This window comes from Myotis brandtii, unplaced genomic scaffold, assembly GCF_000412655.1.
Source record: "Myotis brandtii unplaced genomic scaffold, ASM41265v1 scaffold532, whole genome shotgun sequence".
In the NCBI taxonomy this organism is placed as follows: Eukaryota; Metazoa; Chordata; class Mammalia; order Chiroptera; family Vespertilionidae; genus Myotis; species Myotis brandtii.
Window position 1 is genome coordinate 1,206,736 of NW_005369955.1, and position 22,988 is coordinate 1,229,723.

At 53.3% G+C, this 22,988-nt stretch overlaps 1 protein-coding gene across 3 annotated transcripts in view; it reads left to right on the forward strand.

Moving 5' to 3' along the window:
- Nucleotides 1-22,988, forward strand: part of FAM135B (family with sequence similarity 135, member B) — a 96,818-nt gene that overhangs the window by 55,930 nt on the left and 17,900 nt on the right. For 2 of the 3 annotated variants that reach the window (XM_005877809.2, XM_005877810.2), the window contains exons 4-11: nucleotides 3,227-3,366; nucleotides 8,027-8,097; nucleotides 9,186-9,359; nucleotides 12,838-12,964; nucleotides 20,304-20,460; nucleotides 21,537-21,586; nucleotides 22,003-22,158; nucleotides 22,837-22,910. In XM_005877809.2, the coding sequence (XP_005877871.1) occupies nucleotides 3,227-3,366; nucleotides 8,027-8,097; nucleotides 9,186-9,359; nucleotides 12,838-12,964; nucleotides 20,304-20,460; nucleotides 21,537-21,586; nucleotides 22,003-22,158; nucleotides 22,837-22,910 (949 nt within the window). The remainder of the gene's footprint in view (nucleotides 1-3,226; nucleotides 3,367-8,026; nucleotides 8,098-9,185; nucleotides 9,360-12,837; nucleotides 12,965-20,303; nucleotides 20,461-21,536; nucleotides 21,587-22,002; nucleotides 22,159-22,836; nucleotides 22,911-22,988) is intronic. The other variant, XM_014549037.1, reaches the window with a different exon arrangement.

Below are 22,988 nucleotides of genomic sequence, written 5' to 3' on the forward strand. Positions count from 1 at the left end.
CTACTTGAGGGTTTCTTTTTTCCCCTCTTTTGTATAAATTCTATGAGGAAAGAAACTCTATAGCTTAACCTCGTGGTATCCCGCCTTCGCCCTCAGGGCTGATGTGCTGAGTCAGTGGCGGATGGAGGGATGAGTGACAGGAACTTCACTTCCTGACCTCATTAAAGGACCCTCTGCCTTCCCCCGAAATCCTGCCGAAAGCTGCCCGTGAGCACACGTCCCAGGATTGATCACTTCAGTCTAGAGGAGAAGGTCGGGTCGATATTGTTCAAGTTTCACGCACAATAGAAGTCACGAGTCCTGAAAATGAATGTTCTTGTTTTTCTTCCCTGGAGTAAATGTGCTTTCCTCCGCCGCCTGCGATAGGTGTTATTGGCTGGCCCATATTTCCCCGATCGGCAGCCATGACGCTAATGAATGGCCATTGATCGGGCAGGGAGTGAGCGCACCTGGCCCAGGGCTGGGAGGAGGCGTCTTGGTTTTATTTTCCATCTCAGAGAGTTTATAAATGAGAAGAGAGACAGAGGGAGGTGTTTGGGGGCCACTGCTGCAGCTTGGTGGCTAATTTTGTTTCATCAGGTGTATAACTAGCCTTCTCTACAGTTTTTATGATCTTTTTGTAATGGTCAAGTAAAAAGGAAATTATTATTTTTAAAATATATTTTTATTGATCTCAGAGAGGAAGGGAGAGAGAGATAGAAACATCAATGAGAGAGTATCATAGATGGGCTGCCTCCTGCACACCCTACATGGGATCAAGCCCGCAACCTGGGCATATGCCCCGACTGGGAATCGAACCGTGACCTCCTGGTTCATAGTTCAATGCTCAACCACTGAGCTATGCCAGCAGGGCAAAAGGAAATTATTTTTTTAAAGATTTTAATAATCTATTTTTTAATCCTCACCAGAGGATATATTTTTCATTGATTTGTAGAGAGAGTGGGAGGGAGTGAGGGGGCAGAGAGAGAGAAACCACTGCCCTGACCTTTCCTTGCCGCCCCCCAACACTGGCCAGTTAGCCTGGCCCTGCCCCCAAGACCACACACTCCCTACAGTCCTGGAATCAAGGACTTAGGCTGGCCCAGCAGGTGGCCTACAGGATGCTGCTCTCTGATTGGTTCCTGGGCTAACCAATTTGGATGGTCCTGCCCCCTTTCTTGACCCAGGTAATGGGGAAGGTGAGGCATAGAGGAGAGGGTGCAGGGAGAACACCCTGTGAATGGGGAGCGCCACTCAGTCATAGCTGATCTCTCTGGGCTGGTCAGGTGTGGCTCAGCCCCGGCAGTGGGACTGGCCCTCGGAGGGACCTTCTGTCCCTGCAGAGACAGACGCAGAGTGATCACGGGCTCGCCTGCTCAGCAGTGACTCTCAGGGCTCCGTACTAGTTCTATAGCGGTCCCCGCTGGCCCCTACCTTCCATGGTCTCCATGGGCTGGAGGAACCCACAGGGGACACAGCTGGGAGGGGCGCTGCCCCTCTTACAAACATCAGATGAGTGCTGGCGGCTCCGGGCAGCAGATGGCCCAGCAGATGGTGCAGGAATGCGGTCACATAGCAGGGTCTCCTGATGGCCTGAGAACAGTGGGTTTCAGGAGAGAAGATGGAGCCTGGGTTCTGCTCTTTGCAGAAAGCCCGCCCTGAGTTCAGGTGGGTTCAGTGCAGGCTGTCAGCACAGGACGGGGGAGAGGGTGGGGCTGGTCCCCGCAGGGACGCAGGGGAAACAGAGGCAGCCGCAGCAGGCTGGCTGCCCTAGCCCAGACCCAGCTCCCTCCCACTGTGCTCATCCAACGCCTCTGCCAAATCCTCGGGCCTGGGTGCGGGGAGCTTGGTCAGCTGTGCGTTCTGTAAACTGCCCAGCCTGGCACTGTGGGGGCCGGGTGTGTGGTAAGCCCTCACCGGGACTGGGGCTTCCCCACGGTCACGTAGGGCCAGCTTAGCCACCGTCACAGTCACATACCTTGTATTACAGTGTATTGTTCTGGTTGTTCTATTTCATTCTCAGCTTGCTGGGCCTGGCTGATGAGGTCACATTTGCATAGATGTGTACACACAGGAGAAGCGGTATATACAGGCATGGACAACAGGGGGTTGGCAGGTGCAGGGTGATGTGCTTTTCAGTCAGTAAAGCCGTTGTCATCATCACAACCTGCGTGTCTTTTTCCACGCGGACAACTGCGGACCCACTTGTGCCCACCCCTGTGTAGGACCAGGTACTATCTGAGGTTACAGCATCATGGGGGGGTCATACTCCCCACAGATGAGGGGGGGATGTACCCTCCATGGCGAATTCCTTGCTGGGCCAGGTGTATGCACGGCCTCGAGGGCCCACACCTTGGACCCCAGGTCATAACCCCTTAGTGACACTCACATATCCACCGTCGTCTTCAGATCTCAGCCTGTGCCTGGTGAGCTGGCCCAGGTCACAGTGTGGCGCAGCTGACCTCTGGTTCATGACCCCGTGGGCCTGTGTGAGCCCCCAGAGTCATCCCTGGGGCCCCAGCTTTTGTGGAGGCACCCTTATTTCTGGAAATAGGTGTCCTTGCCTGATAGGCCCACTCCTTACTGGGGGGAGTCTGTCCCAGTCCACAGGGCTCCTCACCTTCCACACTCCAGACAAAGTCACCAGGCTCCTGGGCCCTTCTCCCCCGGGAGCCCCCTTTCTCCTGTGCAGTGTCCCTGCTGGTGGTGACAGGGTCTCCCGGGAGGGTGGCAGCCTCCATGGCATCACAGAAGGTCAGTCTCGGTACCCGCAGTGAGTGCCCCGGCCCGACCTTCAGAAAACACTTCGGTGCTAGGAAAAGTCACGCCGCTCATTTCCTGGAAAAACCCAGTGAGCGTCTCCTGCAAGTGGCTTTCTCTTCTGCCCGTTCCCCGGAAACCTCACCAGCTGGGCCCCCAGGTGGCCCTGTGGTGCCTGATTCTAGAAATGCCCAGGAAGCGATCTTCCTGGGACCACGTTCGGCTCGCCAGGGAGTCTGCTTGGTGGGGAGACTTGCACAGTTCAACACACACTCCTACCCTCATCTCAAGGAGCCGCACGTCCATCATGAGAAGTGGGCGGCTAGGACTCTCCCTCATTTACGCTCCGATTCCGTGGCCTGACCAAGGCCACACGGCAGGAAGGGGAACGGGGTGGGGCCTTGCTCTCCTCTGGCCAGACCGACACCGAGGAGGCTGCGGTCTGAGGGTCCAGGGGCTCACAGCCCCTCGCCCTCCTGTTTTGCAGAGGCCGGCAGCCTGCACGCGGCCTGCATCCGCGAGAGCACCGTGCACAGCCGCGTCTTCCAGATCCTGTACAGGAACGAGGAGGTGCCCATAGGCGACGCCGCCGTCTTCCGGGCTCACCTGCTGCTGGACGGTGAACGGGTGAGTCGTGGATCCGCCAGCGGCCAGGCGCCGCGGTTCCTTCCCAGAGGCGCAGTTCCCGCCAGGGCCTGCTGTGTCCGCCAAGGGGTGAGTGGTCCGGGGAGCGGGAGGTCTGCTCTGGCGTCTCCCAGATGCGGGATTTTCCGACCTCCCTGCTCTTACTCACTTAGGTGCTCATTCTTTCACTCCTACACTCGCTCGTTTCCCAGCCCAAGATGCTGCTGTTGACTGACGTGCGGACTGTCATCCACCTTTCCTTTGCCCGTTTGTCCTGTTAGGCCACCTGTGGGTGAGCCCGTGGGAGTCTGTGAGCATCTGCTTCATGCAGGGCTCTGGGCCCAGCCTCTGGATGAGGGGCGACCCCGACGAAGGCCGCAGGTCCTCTGCCCTCAAGTGACGGAGAGCTCATCAGGGAAATGGTCCGTGTACCAGCACCTGATCGACGAGTCCACTGCACTAGCTGTGTGTGCAAGTGAGCACCAGTGAGCCAGGACGGGGAGCTGGGCTCTGGGGGGCGCCAGTGGTTCTTGGGAGCTGGCTTTGGGGTGCACACGCCGAGCGTTCCTCAGGCTAAGAGGAAGAGGAAGGGTGTCTCTGGGGGGGAACGGCACGAGTAAACGCTCAGAGGCCCGGGAGCCTCGTTCTATTTGCCGGAATCGTGGTTGCAGATGCCCTGTTCAGCCCTGGCCGGACTGGCTCAGTGGCTAGAGCATCAGCCCGTGGACTGAAGGGTTCTGGGTTTGAGTGTGTTCAAGGGCAGGTACCTCAGTTGCAGGCTGGTGTGCAGGAGACAACCAGTTGATGTGTCCCTCTCACATCAATGTTTCTCTCTCTGTCTCTACCCCTCCCTTCCACTCTCTCTAAAAATCAATGGAAAAACATCCTCGGGTGAGGATTGACAACAACAACACAATCACACAGATGCCCTGTGCGTCAGATTAGCCCACGTCAGAGGAGTACGTGGAGTAGAACCCACTGCTGCCACTCCCCAGGCCCCTCAGGCCCCATCGCTGCATTCCTGTGGAGCACTTCCTGTTGGGCGTCCTTGAATGAGGGGAGTGTACTCCCAGCTGGAACGCAGACCAAGAGGCCTGCCTGCTACTCACAGTCCCAGGTGCTGTGCCTGAGGCCACCTGGCATCCCCGCTTCCCGTGGCTTTCTGTCCCCACCTTCATGGCCCAGGTGGTGACCACGTTCCCCTGCGTGGCTAGAAGTGAAACGCTCCCACTCATTCCTCGCTCACGAATCCACCTCCCATCCAGGATGTATGCCCCGTTAAGCATACCCACGCCGGGCCCAGGATAAAATGGCGAGGGAGAGACCATCCCTGGTGCCTTGGGGCTTATATTTTCATGTTCGATCCACACGCCCCAATGTAATCAAATAAATAAACCAGGTAAGTTCGTCCCTGAGCCTTCCCACGCATGTGCTCTGCTCGCCCGGCTGTGACATGCGTTTATAAGGGTGTCAACAGGAGGCGTTTGCTCCTGATGGATCCTGTGAGCTCCATGGGACCCACCCAAAGTGGGAGCGAGCGCCTGGCGGGCCACTGGGAAAGGTTCGCTGCTGCCTTGGGAGAGACCCTCCGATGATGGACCATGGGACGGCCCAGAGCTCAGCTCAGCACAAGTTCCCGCAGGACAAGTGACAGGCTGGGGCGGGGAGGGGGGGGGGCGGCTCCCTGGGAGCCAGCACCCGAGCGGACACCCCAGTGCTGAGGTGGAGCCTGGGCACCCAGAGCTCTGGGGGACATGCCCTGCGGGCGGGAGGAGGGTGGGGTTCCAGGAAGAGCGGCAGGGCCACAGTGACCTGCACGGTGAGTGCGGGGAAGCGAGCAGGAGGTGGTGTTCGAGAGGCCAGTGGGCCAGACGTCCCGTGCTCTGAAGGCCACGGGGAGGGAGGCAGCGGAGGCCTCCGCTCTTGCCAGAGGGCGCAGTGGCATGTTTTTAGCTTGTCTGTGCCCATGGGCTGTGCATATATGCATATAAGTTCTCTAGTTAGTCTCCCCCCCCCCCCCCCCCCCCCGGCCTCTGTCAGTCTGTGCCATGCATCCGTATCTCTGGGCCTGTTTTGCTCGTCAGTTGATTTTCTTCATTAGATTCCACCTGTGAGGGAGATCATGTGATACTGGTCGTTCCCTGACTGGCTTGTTTCGCTTAGCGCAATGGTTTGTCCACGTTAGATTAGACCGTATGTGGAGGCTGGGAGCTCCCTGCCTGCTTGGGAGTGAGTCTGCAGTAAGTACTAGCTGCTTCGCTTTCACTACCGTGGACAAAAGTGCTTCCTGGTGCAGGAAAGAAAGAAGGAAAGAACCAAAGGGAAGGAAGGAGGGAGGAAAGGACCCTTGAAGGGAGGCGATGGCATTAACCAAGAAAAGGCGGAGCCATGGAAGGACCCAGTACATGTGCATGTGAATATGTGTGCATGTGTGTGTGAGCATGTGTGCATGTACAAGCGTGTGTGTGCGTGTGTGCAAGTGCGAGCGTGTGTGTGTGTGTGGGTGTGCGTGTGTGTGTGTGTGTGCGTGTGTGTGTGTGTGTGTGTGTGTGTGTAGGGCAGAGCAGGAAGCCAACAGGCAGCGATGAAATGAATGGTGAGAGAGGCCAGTGACTTCATCCCGGAACACCTTGCAATGAAATATTTTGGAGACATCAGTGAAGTCATAACTGGGCTCAGTCCAGCCCCGCTCGGCCCGGCCCGGCTTCCCTCCAAGTCCCAGAGGAACAGCAGCGAGCCTGGATCTGGAGCGCTCTGTGCATCTTCGTTCCGGGCGAATGCTCGCCCACAAGGTGGTTGGGGGCTCCCGTGCCAGGCTCGCTTCTTGGGGCTGTGCAGGAGGTTGCGACGCTTGGGCTGTGTGTACACAGCGAGTTTCCTGATTATGCAAAACAGAGCGAGGAGATGAAGTTATTCATAGCCCTTGGATCCAGCAAAATGTTAACTTTTAAAGGCTTTTTTTTTTTACAACAAATTTTAAAACACTGGGGGCCTAAAGATAAATTCCACCCATATGTCTCAGCCTGAGTTAAGCTTCCAGGAATATATTTCCAAAGAGGTGAGACAGTGCCATCCCTGCAGGATGAGAACATTCTGGCAAAGGAATGAAGCCCAAAGCGGTGGGGGGAGATGAGCTTATTTATTCCTCAAGATGCATTCGTGCTTCCTGTGTGGCGGCTCTGTTCCTGCGCCAGGGCCAGAAGGAATCTAGGTGACACTGTCCCTTAATGATGCCAGACGACGGGGGGTGCTGGGCAAGAAATGGGCGGGGGGTTAGCTGCCGGGGCTCAGCCACAGGCCAGGCGGTCAGAGCCTGAGCCAAGCAGAGCTTCCAACTGCATGGCCTGATCAGGGGCCCCTCCCTCCCTCCCTCCCTTCCCTCCTTCCGTTTTTCTTTCCTGAGCTGAAATCTATAATAGAAACGTGCAATTGCCTGATTTTGAAATGTTTGCAACTTTCTGAGGACGAAGCCAAATGTGTCTTCAGATGGAATTTGGCTCACAAGCTTCCGGGCTATAAACCTGAAACAAACAAATGTACTAGTAATGGGAAGCCTTGACTGCGAAGATCGAGACAGACAGGGTGTTGTGGGTTACGGGGGAGCAGGGCTCCGCGTGTCCTGAACGGGGTCCCCGCTGAGTAGGGCCAGTGGTGAGGTCTGGTATTGAGCAAGCAGCTCCCCTTTGCAGGGGAGGGTGACGGTGCTTCCTGTGGGGAAAGAAGGGGCGGGTGCCGTCCTTAGATGTGTGTGAGCATCGGGCAGGTAGGACAGGTAGACGCCAGTGCAAATTCACGCAAACAGAGCTTTGGCAAGCTCAGAAGGGGTGCAGCCATGGCGAGGCCATAAAATGCCGAAACGTCTTAAAGCGTAAATGGTGACATGGAACGGGCCTCGCAGCAAAGGATGGGCTTCCTCCGGACGCTGAGCCACCTCGGGAAATGACGCCACTGCCCCAGCATTGGGCTCCCTGTACACCTGGACATGGTACCCACCGGGTGAGGGTGCCCGAGGGCAGAGGTGACAACACCTCCAGTGTTACCCACCGCCAGCCAGGTGGCTTTCCCCGCTCCCCCAGCAGGCGCGGTCTGGGACACGGTTCTCCTGCTTAAAATAACTCCACATCAGCCCAGCTGGCGGGGCTCAGTGGTTGAGCTTCCATCTATGAACCAGGAGGTCACAGTTCGATTCCTGGTCAGGGCACATGCCCGGGTTGCAGGCTCAATCCCCAGTAGGGGGTGTATAGGAGGCAGCAGATCAAAGATTCTCTCTCATCATTGATGTTTCTCTCTCCCTCTCCTTTCCTCTCTGAAATCAATAAAAAAATAATAATTTCATGTCAAATCTGTTTGGGGAACGAGGTTCTTGAGGTCCTGCAATGTAGAAAAATTGTTTAACTACCATTTCTTTGGCCAATGGGATTCTTCCCCAAATTTGACTGCATCGATCCCTCCCGTTTTCCATGCAATGCTCACAGACACCTCACCTGTCCCACCAGAGTTCCATGGCACATGCATGGACCAGTGTGATCTCACATCACTGCTTCCTGGTGAGATTGCTCTTCTAGACGTTGGGACAGAGCGGCCGGAGTTGTCAAATTCAGCCTCCCCACTCAGTTTCCCAGACCTGACCCCTGAACTCCCTCAAGCTTTGTTTCTCCCACAGGTGGAAGAGGCCCTGAGTGAAGTCGACTTTGAGCTCAAGGTGGACCTGCACTTCACGGACAGCGAGCAGCAGTGAGTGCCCTTGAACTTGTGAATCCTGGCACCACATTCCCTCCCCCAGCCCTTCCCCACCTGGGGCAGCCTCATGGCCATGAACCTCAGAACATCTTCAGAAATGCCTTTCTCTGACTGACTTATTCACTTAGCATAACACCTCCTAGGTCCACCCATGCTGTCACAAAGGGTAAGATTTTGCTCTTTTTAATTTTTAAAAAATGTTCTAAAAAGTATGTTTTATGATTTCAGAAAGGGAGACAAAGGTAGGGAGAGAGAGGAACATCAATGATGAGAGAGAATCATTGATCGGCTGCCTCCTGCATGCCCCACACTGGGGATGGAGCCCTCAACCTGGGCATGTGCCCTGACTGGGACTTGAACAGTGATCTCCTGGTTCATAGGTCAATGCTCAACCACTGAGCCATGCTGGCTGGGCTGATTTTGCTCTTTCTTATGGCCGAGTAATGTTCCACTGTATATGTGCACTACAGCTTTTTAATCCTCTCGTCTGCTGACTTGAGTGGCTTTCATATCTTGGCTATTGTAAACGAAGGCTGCAATGAACGTAGGGGTGCATACATTCTTTTACTTGCTCCTTTTAATAATCCAACATTTGGTCAACTCCTACAGTTTGCCATGGACTGTGCTAGGTGTTGGGGTATGAAGTTGAATTTGTCACATTACCTGGTCTTAAGAGGTGGGGTCTAGTGGAAAATGCAGACTCGTAGAGGCAGCTCAGTGCTGGCATCTGTCGGGAAATAAAGTGAGTGTGGATGGGGTGCCAGGCGGGGTCTCCCCTGAGACAAGCCTCAGACAGAGTCTGGCTGTCCTTCCATCCTTGGCGGTGGGCTTGGAGGCAGTGACAGCGGAGCACACATCCCAGATCTGCCAGGAAACAGCGGGACGTCTCTCTCCCCTCCTCCGAGCCTCAGTTTCCTCATCTGCCCGTCAGGGGAAAGACAGCTTCCACCAGACGGTCTTGGCAGGGGTTGGATGACTGAGGCATGGCGGCGGGTGGCTAGGGTGAGGTTGTCACCCAGATCTGCCTGGACGGAGGCAGCAATGACGCCGTCACTCACCCGAGCCACTCGCTTGCCTTGCAGGCTGCGGGACGCGGCGGGGGCCCCTGTGATCAGCAGCCGGACGCTCGGCTTACACTTCCACCCCCTCCGAGGCCTGCACCACCAGGTGCCCGTCATGTTCGACTATTTCCACCTGTCGGTGATCTCGGTGACCGTCCACGCCGCCCTGGTGGCCCTGCAGCAGCCCCTGATCAGGTACGGCGCCGGGAGCCCGAGGGCACCTGCTGGTCACACCACCATGGAGGGGGCCTGAGGGACACGGAGGTGGCAGCATCGGTCAGCACTGACCAGAGATGCTCCTCCCAGGCTGCAGGGGGGGCGCAGAGCCGCACTGCCGGGCAGGGAGAGGTGGGCGGGGCAGCTGAGGGCACCAGGAGCCCAGGGGGCACAGGCCCGGGTCGGATAAGAGTACAGACCCAACCCGAAGACTTGGCTGCTACACCTGGCTCGGCTTTGCCTCAGTGGGCCCACTTGAGAAGTCACGCGACGGCCCTGAGACTCCTGCTCTTCCTCTCTAACAGGAACGGGTCCTGTCCATCGAGGTTTCGTGACTCTCAGGGAGGGCAGTGCCGGGCAGGGCAGGGCAGGGCAGGGCAGGGCTCTGGTGCCTCCCCACTCCAGGAGAGGAGCTCGATGGAAACACTGGCTCAGGCTCCTCCTCGGGGTAAAAATAGACCTGGCTCCGCCCTCTCATCCGCAGGGAGGGTTCTGTTTGTTCGCTCACAGTGTCTGGGAACAAAGACAGCCCTTGAATGTCATGGGAAATGCCTGTCAAATAGGGCCAGCCCTGGTTTTTCTAGAAAAGCCATTTCCAAGGCGTCGGGTAAATCCAATCAGAAGAAAGCCGGTGTGAAATGAAAATTTAGCCTAGAAAGACCCGTCCCTTCCTGAGGCCGACAGAGGAGAGACCCAGTTTCACCCTCTCGAGGACCATCGGGTGTCAGTTGAGGGATTCAGATCCACTGAATGGATCAAGACCACGCTTTCATCAGGTAATGAGGCATTTTATAAAAATATATTTCTATTGCTTTCAGAGAGGAAGGGAGAGGGAGAGAGAGAGAAGCATCAATGATGAGAGAGAATCATTGATCAGCTGCCTCCTGCATGACCCCCATGCAGGGGATCGAGCCTGCACCCGGGGCATGTGCCCTGACCAGGAATCGAACTCTGACCTCCTGGTTCATTGGTCGATGCTCACCCACTGAGCCATGCCACCCAGGCAGTGAGTTATTTTATTAATTTATAGTTTGTCCCCCGAATGTGCCACACGTCTCCTTGCTCAAATATGTGCTATATTTCTTCTGGAATATTCCTTCCCAGCAAGCTGGACACTTGCTTCACATCTCAGTTAGAAGCAAATCAGCCTGAAGAGTCTGTTACCCTTGATTGGATTTGTGGTGTCATCAGCAATAGCTATAGAACCACAATGATGACCACGTTAGATTTTATTTCCTTTGTGGTGTGACCGGCAATAGCTACCAGCCTTTATGGAGTCATCTCTATTCATCAGCACAGCACTTAAAGCTGCACTTGTCTGGCCCCATGAAACCCTCATAATAACCCCCAGAAACAGAGGCCCCGGGATGTTTAAAAACGATTCCCAGCCCTGGCCGGCGTGGCTCAATGGTTAGAGTGGCAGCCTGTGCTTTTTGGAATCAAAAGGTCGCACGTTCAATTCCTGGTCAAGGGCACATGCCTTGGTTTCAGGTTCCCTCCCAGCCCTGGTCAGGGTGCAAGCAGGAGACAACCGATCAATGTGTGTCTCTCACACAGATGTCTCTCTCTCTCTTTCTCTACCTCCCCCCCTCTCCCTGTCCCGCTCTCTGAAAAAACAATGGAAAAAATATCCTCAGGTGAGGATTAACAAAAAAATAAAAATAACCTACTCCCATGTCACAGAGCTGATAGGCGCTGCTGCTGGGGTCGAACCCTGGCTACCTGGGCACACTGGCTGCCTCTTAATACCTGTCCACACTCTACTTGGGCGACATCCCTCACTCCTCATCCTTCCACCCAGTTTGGCTTATAAACTGCTCTACACTCACTGGCCTGAGTTCGCCTCTCGTATTCCGCCTGCCTCTCTCTAGCCCAGTGGTTCCCAGCGTGGGGCACACTCCCCACGGGGCGGGGGGCAATTTGCTTTTTTAAGGGGGGCAATTTGAGAATGAGTTATTAGCAGTGAATTTTTTGCATTTCTTATGGTTCTAGGGGCCTCATATACAGCATATAAACATGTTGTGACATATTTATGCATGTCAGGTCTCTATTATATTTTTGAAACTTTATTTGCTATTTCTTCATATCACTTCATATTATTATTATTTTTAACAATTTCTTAGTGATTTCTTCCTCAGTACTTCAGCTGTCGTTTTGTTCTTTTATTTTTCTCTTTCACGAATGCCATGTTCTTTGGAAGCTTGTTTAGACCAAGTTAATGGCCTTTTCAGCTTCCTCCACGTGACTAGGAGTCACTTTTTGAATAATGAGAATTATATGTCATGGGGGGGAGGAGGGGAGGGCATCAGGATTTTAGAGATGCTTAGGTGGGGCACGGCCAACAAAAGGTTAGAGACCACTGCTCTAGACCAAAGTGTGTTTACCGTGAGGGCTATGTCTTAATCACGTTGCTACCTTAACCCCGACTCAGCCCAGTACATGGCAGGCGCCCACTAAATACCTGACTAACGAATGAAGCAGAAATACAGTGCTTGCTTCATCTCCCCGCCAGCGTTCTAAGCAGACACGGGGTCTCCTGGATTAACACCTTGCAGGGTCCCTCCTGGGTACCTGTGCTTCATGATGTCATCTGAGGGTATTTATCCTCAAGGCCTCTTTGCCATCAGAGGCTTGGAATCTCCCTGCAGGAAGAAGAATGCCCATAAAATAGTCTTGACAATGGAAGACAATTGACGTTAGGGTAATTAATAAAAGAGATGGAGAGAAAGAGGCCATGAGAACACAGAGACTTTGTCACTCTATCAATGGAGGAAAATCACAAAGGTGAAGGAGGTGGTCATGAACCCAAATATGAGAAATCCAAGTGATTGCATCGGCTTCCGAATCCCCTTCCATCTGCCTGTGACCGTCGCCTTCACACCCATCAGCTGGTCTTCCTGTTGACTTGTCGAGCTGGGCGGGGCCTGTACAGTTGTCCATGGAGCAGATTACAGCATCTCCAACTGGCATCGACCTCATGGGCTTCCTCGTCACAGCAGTCTGACAGCCATGATCCTACTAGGACCGCCCCTTCTATGGGACTTGTCTTGTGGGCTCCCCAGCCATTCCCCCAAGGAACTGACTTGGTGGAATCATCTTTCTCTACATCAGCGGTTCTCAACCCGTGGGTCGCGACCCCTTTGGGGGTCGAATGACCCTTTCACAGGGGTCACCTAAGACCACTGGAAAACACATATATAATTACATATTGTTTTTGTGATTAATCACTATGCTTTAATTATGTTCAATTTGTAACAATGAAAATACATCCTGCATATCAGATATTTACATTACGATTCATAACAGTAGCAAAATTACAGTTACGAAGTAGCAACGAAAGTAATTTTATGGTTGGGTCACAACATGAGGAATTGTATTTAAAGGGTCGCGGCATTAGGAAGGTTGAGAACCACTGCTCTGCATTCTCTTTCTCTGTCTCCACTTCTTTCCTCTTCAGTTTTACTCGCCCAGGAAGAGGCTCCTGGCTTGGAAAGGGCGGCCCGGAAGTGGGCCCGGAGCAGTCCAGCCTTTCTCTGGAGAACCTGGTCTTCGGAGCTGGATACTGCAAGCCGACTTCCTCCGAGGTACGTCAGCGTGGAGCTGGGCAGTGGCTCCGAGACCAGCAAACTTCACTTTGTGTGTGTGGGCGGGTGGGGAGGGTGGGCGGTGTTCAATCAAGCGCCAGCTGCTTCAAACGTCCCACGTAGAGAGTCCTTGCTCTGGGTAACGACTGTCCCTCCCTGTCACCTGTCCCTCCGGCCCTTGTTTTAATTGCTGCTACTTCCCTCAGACATATTCTAGCTGCCAGGCCTGGGGCAGACGCTGAGGATCCGGTCTGCGTGTGGCACCTCTTTGACCTGGTTCCTCAAAGGATGTGGTTCTCTGGGGGCCACGGGGCATGTTGTGTGGGGCTTCCCGAGGTGGCATGGGAGTGCCAAGGGGGCTGCCCTGGGAGACTTCAGAAACCTTAGGCCTGTGTGGGTGGCAGCTGGGGTCCCTGTGGCTCACTCAGCCTGTCTGATTCTGTTGCGTCTACGGAGGTCGAGGGTGACCCGCCACATCTCTCCCTCTGAGCTGTGGTGACGGGAGAGAAAAAAGTCTGGTCTCAGGCACCTGCCATGCTAAGTACGAGGTGACTTGGGGGTGGGGGGTCTTCGCCTCAGGTTCCTCAGCTCTAACATGGGGTAACTGTGTTTTAGAAAGGGTTTCAGGAGTTCACATGTGTCAAAATAGGACCGAAATAGACTCCTAGCAGGCATGTGACACGCATCCTTTTTAAACATTCTTCTTGGCTATTTTGGGGGATGTGTGTCAGAGAAGACACCTCATTTCCCCCGGAGTCAGATAGAACGCGTGTTTGTGGCTGCAGCTGTGAGCTTGCTCTCGGGGCGCAGCTCCATGGGTGGCTTTCGGGACCCAATTCTCTTCCGTGCGTCATCCATCTGGGCCCATCCAAACCTGCAGGCTCAGCGCTGCACCCACTGCTGCCTGTCCACCTGGCAAGGGCTGCAGGCAAAGAATGAAGCCCCCCCCCCACTACTTCCCTGGGGCTGTGCCTCCAAATTCCTGAGAAGCAGGTGCCTTAGGGGATCGCACTGCAGCCTCAGACTGCAGCCCCAGCAGGATCAGGGAGTAGGAGCTCCTCCCACACCGGCTCCTGTGAGAGGCCTTTGCACAGGGGCTGGTGGTGAGACCAAGCACTGGAGGGAGGGTTGCTGTGACGTGTGTATCCCTTTGTCCCCAGCCCCTCCCACCCTCAGCCCCTTCCGACAGCTTCAGATTTAGGGCCTGAGGGAGGCTCGCTCTCCTCCCCATCGCAAGCCCGCAGCTTTGCCTGGGGAATTATTTTCCCCTCCAACTCCCGGCTTATCTGTCAAAAGGGGTTGGAATGCCTGCCTCGTGGGGTTGCTAAGATTAAATGAATAAGCTTATAAAAGCCTTGAGCTTCCAGCCTGGCATAGCAGTGCTCCGGAAATCCCTGGGCTGGCATTATATTCCTTTTAGTTGATCCACATCATTAAACTGGATGATAATTAAATCGGATGTGACTCCAGGAGCCCCAGTGTGGTCTCGTGGGCAGGACACTCGATGCAGGGACTTGGATAATGTAGTTCTGTTCTTGGCTTCAGCACTAACCTGCTGTGTGACCCTGAGTCCAATGCTTGCCATCTCTGGGTCTCAGTGTCCCATGGAAGGGAGATTGGGTGAGATCGCCCTGGAGGCCTCTGTGCTGTTTGCATGAGAGACAGAGCACCCTCAGTGTCGCTGGGCTCTGTGTGCAATCCAGTCAGCAGACTGGCGGATGGGGCGCACCTGGGCCCGAGGCCCCTCCCTGCCTCTCTGCCCTGGGTCTCAGATCTGCGCTGGCCCCGGGAGAGCAGAGCGGCAGGTGGGGGGCAGGAGGGAGGCCTGTGTTCCACCACCAGCCTCCCACACTGCCACGCCCTGTGCATCCCCCGCCTCCCCCGCCCTGCGCCTCGTACAGGATGTTTCTTCCTCTGACATACAGCAGGAACGCTCCCTGCGTCCTCTGGGCTCATAACTGCTCCGACTGAGCAAATACAACCCATAACGTGGGCACAGCTGTTCACCGAGCAGTTCAGACTTGACAGGGGTTCCTGCAAAGAACAGTGGTACTCTCGGCCCTGGCCTTGCAGTAAAGAAATCCACATTTAAAGGGACTCTGCACTTCCTTGCCTTGGTCCTTGAGTCTAAATCAGTGAGCCATCTGGGACTCACTCTCCTTCCCCCCGTCAGTAAAGTAACAGCAATACTTGGGGTGTCCACAGGCGGGACAGTGCACACCCCGGTGACGAAAGCTGCCGGGGGGCAGGTTCCAGGCTTAGCGATTCTAGAAGCCAACGGAGAACTGGCTATTGTCATCCTCCCCTCAAAAATATCAGCCTGTCCTCCCGATCCGCGTCCTGTTTTCCCTGAAAAATGAGCAGGGCCCGTGGGATCTTCCCAGCCCCACGCTGGCTGCCTCCAGTCTTCTGCATAATTGAATGTATTTGATAGTTCCGATCATCCTGAGAAATCACTTTACAAATATTGAAATAATAAGAGATCCATCAGAGCACCAGCGGTGTAATATTACCTTCGGTTCCCATGGCAACCAGGGCGCTCGTGTTCGGCGGGGTGGTTATTAATGGCATTTGCCCCGGCCGCGTGTTGGGTTGGCTCGGTAAGCGCTCACCCGGGGTGTTTATCATCACCTGCCGTGCGTGCAGCTCATTTCGACTTATGTCTATTGTGGGGATTTTAGAAATGGTTTTTCATTTGCTGGTTTGGTTCTATTTGATTTTTCAGAAGGTATGTGGCCAGCGTCTGGTAAGCAGCTTCTTGGCTGTGTTGCTTCGTCGGTCCTCTGTGTGTGTGTGTTTTGGGAAGGCAGGTCACTGAACGGGTTCAAGGGGATCTCTGGGGTATAGACTCGGTGGCTGTAGGACACCTCAGGAAGCAAGAAATCCAGCACCAGACATCAGAAAGGAGGCGGGATACTCACTGAGCAACGACTGCTGCCCACAGTGCTCACTTTTTGCAAGATCTCCTCCGAGTCTCCTAACGTCCACGAACCTTTTAAAGTAGGAGACCCATTCTACAGGTGAGCAAACTAAGAATCTGAGAGTCCAGGCATCCTTCCTAATGGTAGTTGTTTGAACCAGAATTCGAACCCAGTTCTAGATAACTCTGGAGCGATTGTTCTCTTGCGTGTATTTGCACTAATGTGAGCTCGTCCCACGCTTGTTCTCATGGTTGATGTATTTAGAGTGGTTGGCGCGTGGCCAATACGGAATTAATTTTCCTGCTCCTGTTTTTACTGGTCTCATTTCCTTTAGTACAGTTACAATTAGAAGTAATAGCAGTAGAATGATTCCTCGTTTTGCTCATGTGCACACAAAAATTGCAATTTGCAAAGCAGTGTTAGAATCCAGGGTGACACACAATCCCTCATGTTTTTAAAATGTCTACGTGGTGATTTTTATGAAACACATACACCTGATCGAATTGGAGAATAGAACTGGTTTTCCTTAAACCAGAGCCTTCCTTCAAATTAGATCTTAAAAACAAAGACATCCATCAGGAAAGTGTGGGGTTCTGTGATGCTCTGAAAACTAGATTTGCCTGTTCGGTGTGAGTAGTGGAATGTTCTTAATTAAATATGAAGAATGCCATGTGCCTACGGCTCACGGAATTGCTGAACATTGCACACCGTTTGGGGAGTAACTTTTAACGAAAAAATACATGGAAATGAAATAGGAGCAATGAAAGTGCTGACACTGAATGTCTGAACAGATGGGTTCAGCATTTTCACACATGAAGTGTTCAGGAATTTCTACCCGACGGTGGTCGCCTTGGCTGAGGATCTGCTGTCTGCAGACCTGTGTGACCAGGCATAGCTGTACAGTGACCTGTGCATGTCATCCAAAGGCTCTGCAGCATCACCTCTTCCAGGAAGCCTGCCCTGCCCATCCCACCACACATTCCTAGCATCCTAAGGCTTCTCCTAATGGGACTCCACATTTCACAGCTGGGTATTTGTGTCCCAGGTTCCTCCAACTAAAGAATTGTTTTCCTGCCCTAGCCGGTATGACTCAGTGGATAGAGCATCGGCGTGCGGACCAAAGGGTCCCGGATTTGATTCCAGTCAAGAGCATGTACCTCAGTTGCAGGCTTCTCCTCGGCCCGGGCCCTGGTTGGGGCATGTGCAGGAGGCAACCAAATCAATGTGTTTCTCTCACATCAATATTTTTCTGTCTTTCCCTCTCCTTTCCACTCTCTCTAAAGATCAATGGAAAAATATCTTTGGGTGAGGATTTTAAAAGAAAAAAAAAAGAGTTGTTTCCCCTAGGGCCGTGGTTGGCAAACCGCGGCTCACGAGCCACATGCGGCTCTTTGGCCCCTTGAGTGTGGCTCTTCCTAAGCCTTAGGAGTACCCTAATTAAGTTAATAACAATGTACCTACCTATATAGTTTAAGTTTAAAAAATTTGGCTCTCAAAAGAAATTCCAGTCGTTGTACTGTTGGTATTTGGCTCTGGTGACTAATGAGTTTGCCGACCACTGCCTTAGGGGGTAGGGTGTGAGGGGGAGGAGGGCGCTAAGTTTAGAGCAGTTAGGATCATGATGATGAATGGAATGGAACTGGCCCTGTGCCTTGCTGGAGAATAGAGAGAAGCCCAGTGGGACTCCCAATCATACTTGTAGTCAACGGATGCATTTACCCAAGATGCATCATTCATTGGCACTAAGGTAACTCACAGGAGGGTTTTGAATTATTCAGGGTTAATATGTCAACTTATCTAATTACTAGCGAGTTCTTGCTTTTAAAGGTTTAAATCGGCCCAGCTCTCTCGGGGATGTAGGAATTGAGCGATTCACTAAAGAAAATGCCATCACATATGAAAGGGTTCATATGGAATTCCTACTGATAATAACCCTAAGACTAATGGACCATGCCTTTGTCCTGCTTATGGGAAGTTTTCTTCTCTCTCTTGCCCAAAGAGGGCAGCGAAGGCCCTGTCCAAGGTGCTGAAGCTGGTGAGGGTTGGGAGGAGGTGAACTTGACCCCCGGACCCCAGGCTATTCCTATAATTCCAAGCCCACTGAATATTTAGGGCACTCTGTTGCTTTGCTTCATAAAATGGAAGTCAATAAAACTGGCCTTGCAGTGACTTAGAGTCAGAACAGTATATTTTTAAAATCGCTGCTTAAAACAGGCTCATACACAGAGAGGAAAGGAAACCACGTTGAGGAATCAGGAAGGTAAACAATGAGCAACAAGGATTGTCAGGCCTGATGCTTAGCCACACAGTGTGCGCTTGTCCTCCGCACTGGACAGAGCGTTGAACTCTCAAAGGGTGGCGAGGACGAACACCGATGAGGGAGGACTTGCTCCTGAGGAGCCCTAAGAAAGTGCCCTTGTGAGCAGGGAGCAGGGCCAGAAACGGGGGGCTCAGGGCTCCTCGAAGCAGGCAGACTAGGGACCCATCCCCCTGGAGCTGACGGCTTTATGAACCCACTGTCGGCTTTTATTTCTGCTGAGTCACCGCTGATGGAGGCACTGCAGGACTAAATGAATGCCTTCGTCAGTGCACACAGACCTGCCGGGCACCTGGCTGCTGCCAGCCACGGTTTCCGGAGGCCCAGGCCGCGCACCGAGAAAGGCCTTCCCCCGCTAGCACTCCGCTCGGGGAGTGTTTCGCCTGCGGCAGAGCGGAGTGGCCGCGTATAAGTCATTAGGCTCTTTGAGCCACAGTCTTTTGATCTGGGAAATGGAAATAGGAGTTTGTATTATTTATTTATTTATTATTTTATTTTAATTCTCACCTGAGGATATTTTTCCATTGATTTTCTTTTAGAGAGAGGGAAAGACAGGGAGAAACATCGATGTGAGAGAAACACATCAATTGGTTGCCTCCTGTACATGCCCTTGACCAGAATCGAACCCAGGACTTTTCAATCCATAGGCTGATGCTGTATCCACTGAACCTAACGGGCTAGGGCTGGATTATTTATTATTTAGTCTGATAAGAAAGAACTTCAAGGCATGAGACGTGGTCAAAGCAAGGAACAGAGAAATGTCCAGAGCATTTGCCAAATTGTGGGTACATGTGTGTGTGCTTTCAGGACACAACTGCACATATGAAGTGCACATGCACCCATGTATGCACATAGGCATGTGGACATATTCTAGAAGGATCCATCAGGAATGATTTGGTTCTGGGGAATGAGGCACTCTATGTTGTGTTCCCTCAGTAATACGGAGATGTTTACATATTTCTATTCATTTTGAAAGTCAAAATTGATGATCCAATGAGATGAAGCAGATGGTAGGACTCTTCAGATGCCTCGTCAGCAGTGGGTTCCTCTTGCTCCAGAGACCTGGGGAGTCCGACACGCACCTGCTTACGCGCTCTGTTAGATTTTCTACAGCTGTGCTGATGTCCGGTCTGAACACACTGGGAGAGAGGGGGGATGGGAGGGCGTGGGTCACCCGAGCGCCTGTGAGCACAGATGTCCGAGAGATGGAAATTTTTGCTTATGAAATGGGAAAGTCTTTTGATTCCAGTCCCTGTGTGTGGAATGTGTCACTTAGGTTCAAACCAGAAGGGACCTCAGAACGGTAAACCAGGTTTGTCCACGGCCCTGTGTGTTCACACTCAGAGCCTCGCACAGATGCTTGCCCAACACCGATGACGTCGCCTCCCACCTTCTTCCTAGTGCCTGTTTGTGTTTCTCCTTCTCAGCAGGGGCACTACTCACCCCCTTGTCTGAGGGCCTTGCTGAATTCCTCGTCTCCCTGGGAAAAGGAGCCTCCTGCTGTCTGTCCCCATGGCCCAGCGGTTCTCAACCTGTGGGTCGCAACCCCTTTGGGCGTCAAACGACCCTTTCACAGGGATCACCTAAGACCATTGGAAAACACATATATAATTACATATTGTTTTTGTGATTAATCACTATGCTTTAATTATGTTCAATTTGTAACAATGAAAATACATCCTGCATATCAGATATTTACATTACGATTCATAACAGTAGCAAAATTACAGTTATGAAGTAGCAACAAAAATAATTTTATGGTTGGGGGTCACCACAACATGAGGAACTGTATTAAAGGGTCGCAGCATTAAGAAGGTTGAGAACCACTGCACTATAACCTCTGAGCCTCAGTTTCTTCGTCTGTAAAGTGGGAGGGGGTAGAGTAACAGTGTCTATCTGTGCCCAGTGCCTGAAACACCTGACTGATAGGAGGAGCTGTTACTGTGACTGTCACTGTCACCGTCTTCCTGTGAAGGTGGGGAGCCAGAGGCTCGCACATGGCGGCGTTTTTCCCACACACAGGGACGGGGAGACTTGAGCCTTTGGCACTTTCCTCAGGCCCAGGCCGTGCGACGGTCCTCAGCTTTGGTTTCTGTCCCAGCAGGGCAGCTTCTACGTGCCCTCGGAGAACTGCATGCAGCGCGCTCACAAGTGGCACCGGGGGCTGTGCCTGCTGCTCCTGCACGCCTATCGGGGGCTCCGCGCCTACTTCCTGCTCATCATGAGGGATGTCCCGGAGCTGCCACACATGGAGCTGGGTAAGGGCCGGCCCAGGGGACACGCATCCCACAGCCCTTTCTCTGTCTGCTGGGGCGCGAGCAAGTCCGCACGCTTCAGTAAACCTCCGAGTAACCAGGTTACTCAGGTCGGTATTTCTGTTCTGTGCGTCATTCTAGGAGAGAATCTTAGATGTGCAAATGCAGGAAGAAAAGACACAACAACTCGAGAAGCATGCATTGATTCATTCACCCACCGAGCATTTATTGATCACCTACTGCATACTTGACACTGTTGGAACATAATGGTAGTTTATAGCCTTGTCTTAATTAGGTGATAATTATGGCATTGCAAATTACAAGAGTGCACAAGAAATAAATACATATATAAAGAAATAATAAGAAATAAATACAAATATACCCTTTAACATGGGTGACCACAGAAACCTCAGTGGCCTCACAATGGTTTTCTGGGGATGGATTGCTTCCTGCCCATCACCAAACATTGTGGAGACCATTGGACCTCTTGATTGACAGATGGTGGAACTGAAGCTCAGAGAGGTCAAACGACGGCTCAGGGTCACACAGCAGCGTGTGGCCGCACCATGTCAGGAGTGCAGGGGTCCTGGCTTCATGCTACTCACTCACAGCAGGTGGAATGTCAGGGTTCTGCTCAAAGTCCTCTAATGAGGCCCCTGTGCCCCTAGACCAGAAGCCAGGTCCTTAGCCTGGGATTCAAGGTCAACAAAAGAAACCTGCTGGGTCCCTCAGCTTCTCTTGGCTCTGCGGCTCCACCTCGCTGGACTTCCAATCATCAGTGCAATGGAGATGCAAACCTGTGTCCCACATGTGTGAAGCATATGTGTGTGAGTGTGTGTGTGTGTATGCACACACACATGTACCTGCAAAGGCACCAAAGAAGGTGGAGTCACTTTGAACTTGCACCAGGAGCCCTTGTTGGCCTTGTGGAGGGTGACATCACAGGCTCCAAGTCAGGTTCATCCCCTTTGCCACCCAGAGCCAGAAGGCAGTAGGGACGGACGGAAGGAGAGTCCTTGGGCAGTGGCTGTGTGCCAGGGCGTGTCTGTTTTATTGCGCGCTGTCCTTTCTTTTCCCAGAGTCCCTCGCTGTTGAAGAAACGCTGAATCGGCTGTGCTTGGAGCTACAGGTAATGGGAGAACCGTCCCCTCCAATCTGAACAGCTGGGGTTATGCCAGGCAGACATGGTTGCTCACTTGATAAAGAAATCAGAGCTGAGCTCAGCCGGTGTGGCTCAGTGGTTGAGCGTAAACCTATAAACCAGGAGGTCATGGTTTAATTCCCCGTCAGGGCACATGCCCAGGTTGCAGGCTGCATCCCCAGTGTGGCGTGTACAGGAGGCAGTTGATCCATGGTTCTCATCATTGATGCTTCTATCTCTCTCTCCTTCCTTCCCCTCTGAAAACGATAAAGAAACACACACACACACACACACACACACACACACACACACACACAATGGGGAAGTCGGTACAGACGCCAGGGAGGAGACTGCAGTCGCTTCCTGGAGGAGGGGCCTTTACCGCCGCTGCTCTGCCCCCTCAGATGCTGAACAACCCGGAGAAGATAGCCGAGCAGATAAGCAAGGACCTCGCCTGGCTGGCCTCCCACCTGATGGCCCTGTGGACCCAGTTCCTAGACACGGTGACGCTGCACGCCCACGTGACGGCTTACCTCACGCAGGAGCATCACACCCTGCGGGTGAGGGACCGCAGCAGTGGGTCTGTTGGGCAGAATGCGAATTGGGGTTGACTCTGCAGATGGCAGTGGGGCAGGGGTAGACCACCCCCTGCACAGGCATGAGATGTCTTTGAACTTAGCCTCTCACACCTTGGCTCTGCCTTCATGACACACCTCCCTCGGCTGCCAGATGAGAGCAGAGTCCGTCGCAGGGGTATCACACGTGTTTTGAAAAGTATTTTAAAATGTAAGACATCCTTCTTGGCGTATCTTTGTGCTGCGAGCTTGGATGCGCCGTCTCCTCGCGCACAGCGGGAGGACCCCGTGGCTGAGTCTGCAGAGGCTTGGGGACGCCCGTGCGTGGCTGGCTTTGCACATTCTGTTTCATCTGCATGCATTTATGGTCCCCGTGTTCACATGTCTTACACTGTAGTCGGAGAAATAAGCCCCAAGTAGAAAAATGACAGAAAGCAATGTAAGAACTGCTTCCTAAACGTGCGTTGAACTCTGTCCATAAGCCGTGTTGGGGCGAGAGCTGTGAGTGACAGAGGCCCCCACGGGGGAAGAGAAAGATTGTTCCAGAACTTGGGGGGTGGGCTCAGAGCCTCCCTTTAGGGCTGACCTCCGGGACCTCGACGTCCATAAACACCAGGGGCACCTGCCCATGAGTGGAACGGTGCACGTGACTCTCGCCCTCAGGTGCGGAGGTTCTCCGAGGCCTTCTTCTACATGGAGCACCACAAGCTCGCCGTCCTGACCTTCCAGGAGAACCTGTGAGTAGCTCCCGCCCGCGCCGCACCCTAGGAGTCGGCACTGGAGGCGGCGTTCAACGCGCCGCCGCCCTTCGCCCT